General features: G+C 33.5%; 1 protein-coding gene across 1 annotated transcript in view; it reads left to right on the forward strand.

Moving 5' to 3' along the window:
• LOC144245678 (ubiquitin carboxyl-terminal hydrolase 9X-like) overlaps window positions 1-4,241 on the forward strand; it is a 137,960-nt gene that overhangs the window by 21,841 nt on the left and 111,878 nt on the right. The window contains 1 exon segment of the mRNA XM_077781009.1: window positions 2,645-2,851. Coding sequence (XP_077637135.1) covers window positions 2,645-2,851 — 207 coding nt within the window.

Below are 4,241 nucleotides of genomic sequence, written 5' to 3' on the forward strand. Positions count from 1 at the left end.
CTTTTATAAAAAAAGAAATGTCTTACTAAAACTACTAACAAAAGCAAAGTACTAACAAAAGCAAAGTTGTAAGTCACTGAACAGTTTGTTATAAGTTGTAACTAAATGATCCTGATTTTCTCTAGATATTTATTCTTGTTATATTTGCTTGTGTTATTTCTCAAAGGGTNACTAATTTACAGTCCTTACCAACATTTTTTATCAGAATTAATTTTTCATATCTCATGAGTTTGAAATTCTTTGTTTTTGTGTTGTTATTCTTTTTAGTCATTGATTTGATTGATTCCTTTTTTAAAACAGGTTTTTGAACTATGTTTCTTTTTAGTGACTGGTTATTCCTATCTTTTACCTGTTTCTTTTTCATATTTGATTGTTCCTTTTTTCTTTTTCATCCTCATGACTTATGTATTTGTTTAATAACTGCAAGTTTGTGCCTTTTTTAAAAATACAGTTTATTGTCAGGTTGGTTTCCATATAACACCAGTGCTCATCCCCACAAGTGCCCTCCCTCATGCCCATTCCCCCCTTCCCCTCCCTCCCACTCCCATCAACCCTCAGTTTGTTCTCAGTATTCAAGAGTCTCTCATGGTTTACCTCCCTCCCTCTGCCCCACTATTTTTCCCCTTCCTCTCCCCCATGGTCCTCCATTAAGTTCCTCCTAATCCACCTGTACGTGCAAACATATGTTTGCCTTCTCTGCCTGACTTACATTGCTCAGCATAACACTCTCAAGGTCCATCCACGTTGCTACACATGGCCAGATTTCATTCTTTCTCACTGCCATGCAGTATTCCATCGTGTAGATAAACCACATCTTCTTCATCCATTTGTCCATTGATGGCTCTTTCCATGTTTTGGCTGTTGTGGAGAGTGCTGCTATGAACATTGGGGTACATGTGCTCCTATGCTTTAGCACTCCTGTGCATCATTTACTCCCTTGGGTAAATTCCTAGCAGTGCTCTTGCTGGGTCATAGGAGAATTGTATTGTTAATATTCTGAGGAACCTCCTCACTGTTTTCCAGAGGGGCTGCACCAGTTTGCATTCCCACCAACGGTGTAGGAGGGTGCCCGTTTATCCACATCCTCGCCAGCATCTAGAGTCTCCTAGTTGTTCCTCTCTTTATTCATTCCTAAGTTTTTTGTACATCTGATTGCTGAGTCATTGTCCATAAGGACCAAAAATATTTTCTTATAGTTTTACTGGCATTTTGTTATAGTCCTAACTATGGCTTCTTTGTATTTTGTTAATGATATTTTTAGGCTTTTAAGAAGCTACCAAACTGTTTTTGCAGAGTGACTGTAGTATTTTACATTCCCTCCTATAGTTATGAATAATTCTTTTTATATCCTTCCCAGATTTTAATGTATTTATTTATTTATTTTTAATTCTGATAGGTGTGCAGTGAAGTTTCTTCATGGTTTCAGTTTGTATTTGAGTTAATTTTTATGTTAGACATCTTTCATGTGCTTATTTGCCATGAAACAGTGAAATGCCTGCTCATGACTTTTGTTTAAATACTAAAGGAGTTTTCCGTTTTTAATTACTGAATTTATAGATTTCTTTATGTATTCCAGTTACTAGTTATTTGTTAAGAATGGTATGTATGTATTTTCTTTTGGTTTTTAGGTTGTCTTTCAGTCTGTTAATAGAATCTTTGACCAAGTTTTTAACTTTGATGAATCTAGTTTATTTATTTCTTGTATGTGTAACTATTTTGGTATCAAAACTATAATATTATAATAACTGGTTGCCTGTCTATAAACTCTGAAGAATTTTTACTAAATTCTTTTTTTTTGGGAAAGTTACAATTTTGCATTTAAGTATGGTCCATTTTGTGCTAGGTTTGTTTAGATGTAAGCCGTATATTGCAGGGGTTTTTTAGTTTTTCTTTTTGTCCTGTATATGTGTTTCATTGTAATTTTGGTTTCCATTTCCCTGATAATCAGTTATGTTGAGCATATTTTCATGTGCTGATTGATGGATGATTTGTGTATCTTCTTTAGAAAAATGTCTATTTAGGGGCACCTGGATAGCACTGTCTATTCAGCTCTTGATTGCAGCTCAGGTCAGGATCTCAGTCCAGGATTTCAGCTCTGCTCAAGATCTCAGAGTCCAGGTTGGGTTCTGCACTGGCTAAGCATGGAACCTGCTAATTTCTCTCTCTACCTCTCCGTGTGTCTCTCCCCTGCTTGCATGCACATGTGCATTCTCTCTGACTGCCTCAGATAGATAGATAGATGGATGATAGATAGATAGATAGATAGATAGATAGATAGATATAGATAAAAGGAAAAAACATCTATTTAAATCATTTGCCCATTTTAAAATTAAGTTTATGTTTTATCTTTGAATTTTAGGATTTCTTAGCATATACTGTATCTGATTTTAAAGTCTGTAAAGATAAAGTTATTTGTAAACAGAGATCGTTTTTTTGAGTTAGGTTTATTCTGTCCCATGAATTCTGTTAGTTTTCTCAAATGAGACCTTATTGACAAAGTACTCAGTCAAACCAAGCTCTTGGTTTGTATATCTGGTTGTGATGAAGCTAATGTAGTTTATTGAAAGCCATATAATTAAAACAGTGATGACTTAATATAAATATATAAATTGAGATATTTACATTAATTTAAATTTTCTCTTAGGCAAGTTGGACAAATGCAAGTAAAAAGCAACGTGAAAAGCTACTGGAGCTGATTCGACGTCTTGCAGAAGACGATAAAGATGGTGTGATGGCACACAAAGTTTTGAACCTTCTTTGGAATCTGGCCCACAGTGATGATGTGCCTGTAGACATCATGGACTTAGCCCTCAGTGCCCACATAAAAATACTAGACTATAGTTGTTCCCAGGTATAAGAGTGCTTTCTTAACTCATTTTTATCTTTTTATTTTGTCCACCACTGTTAGGTGGCTTGGTTATAGGGTAATTCCGTTATTTTTGTTTTAAAGTAATCTTGGAAAATTGGCGTATCTTTATTTCAGCATTTTTCATATCATTCTAAGCATTTTTACCTCTTTACAAAAAAATTTGCATAGGTAAAACAGGTCATTACAGTAGTACTGTAGTAATGAGGATAAATACTTCATATCGAGTATATGAAGATAAAATACAATCATAACTATTATAAGCTAGCTGTGATTTTAGAGGAAAAGATACTTAGATTATTTTGCTTAATAGATAACAACTTCCTAAATAAAGCTTTTTTACAACTAAATCATAATATCTTCCCTGTATTTCTGCTGTTTATGTTTACTGATTAGCATGTCTATTTTTATATGAGTATTACTTATATTTTTAAACCTGTGTCCTGATTTTTATCAGTGTTTGCCATACTTCTGATATATTGGTTAAAGAATNTTTAATCAAGCCTTTATATAAAATGTCAAGATGATATCTTCAAATTTTGGAAAGCATGTAATTGTGAAGGCTCAGAAGTATTAGCTGTACTGATTACCTTAGTCAAAAAAGTGCTGTCATGTAAACATACAGAGAGAGCTCAGAGAATGAATTCAAAGGAGAATTTTCTTTGTTGGGTTAGTTAAACAAATGAAGATGGACCGTTTAATTGCAAATATCCATGTAAAACTGATTTTCAGTTCTGAAAAAGATACAGATTTTTATCCTAACTATTGTCCTTTACAAGTAGATTAAAAACATGGGTTGTTTTTTTTTTTCATTGTAGTTGCAGTAATTCATTAGATTAGCACTAATGCACTAGAAGTTTCAGATTTATCAAAGGGAAAAAAAATAAACTTGGTTCAGTTATTTGATTACATTACAGTGTTATTTTGTATTTGATACTCACAAAAGAATAATTATTCTTTGCCCTCTCGACCCAAAGCACTTTTTAAAAGAGTCCTGACATATTTAGTATGCATGTATATATACGTTTTCTTTATGTACATTTATTTTGTGAGAGACAGAATCCCAGATAGGCTCCACATTGTCACTGTAGAGACCAACACAGTGCTCAGTCCACAAACTGTAAGATCGGGCATGACCTGACTCTAAGTCAAGAGTCACACTTGACCAACTGAGGCAGCCAGATACACCTCATGTATAAATATTTTTAAATCCTTAAAAATGTGCTTAGATCTCAACCCAGTAATTTCATATGTAGAAATATTTTCCTAAGAAATAATCTGAAAAAAAACATGGTATTTACAGACTACACTTATTGTACTGTTTAATGAATGAAAAGTGGAAGCAGCCTAAATTCATGAATACACTCTACAGGAT

The sequence above is a fragment of the Crocuta crocuta genome, unplaced genomic scaffold (genome assembly GCF_008692635.1).
Source record: "Crocuta crocuta isolate KB4526 unplaced genomic scaffold, BGI_CrCroc_1.0 scaffold2088, whole genome shotgun sequence".
Lineage (NCBI taxonomy): Eukaryota > Metazoa > Chordata > Mammalia > Carnivora > Hyaenidae > Crocuta > Crocuta crocuta.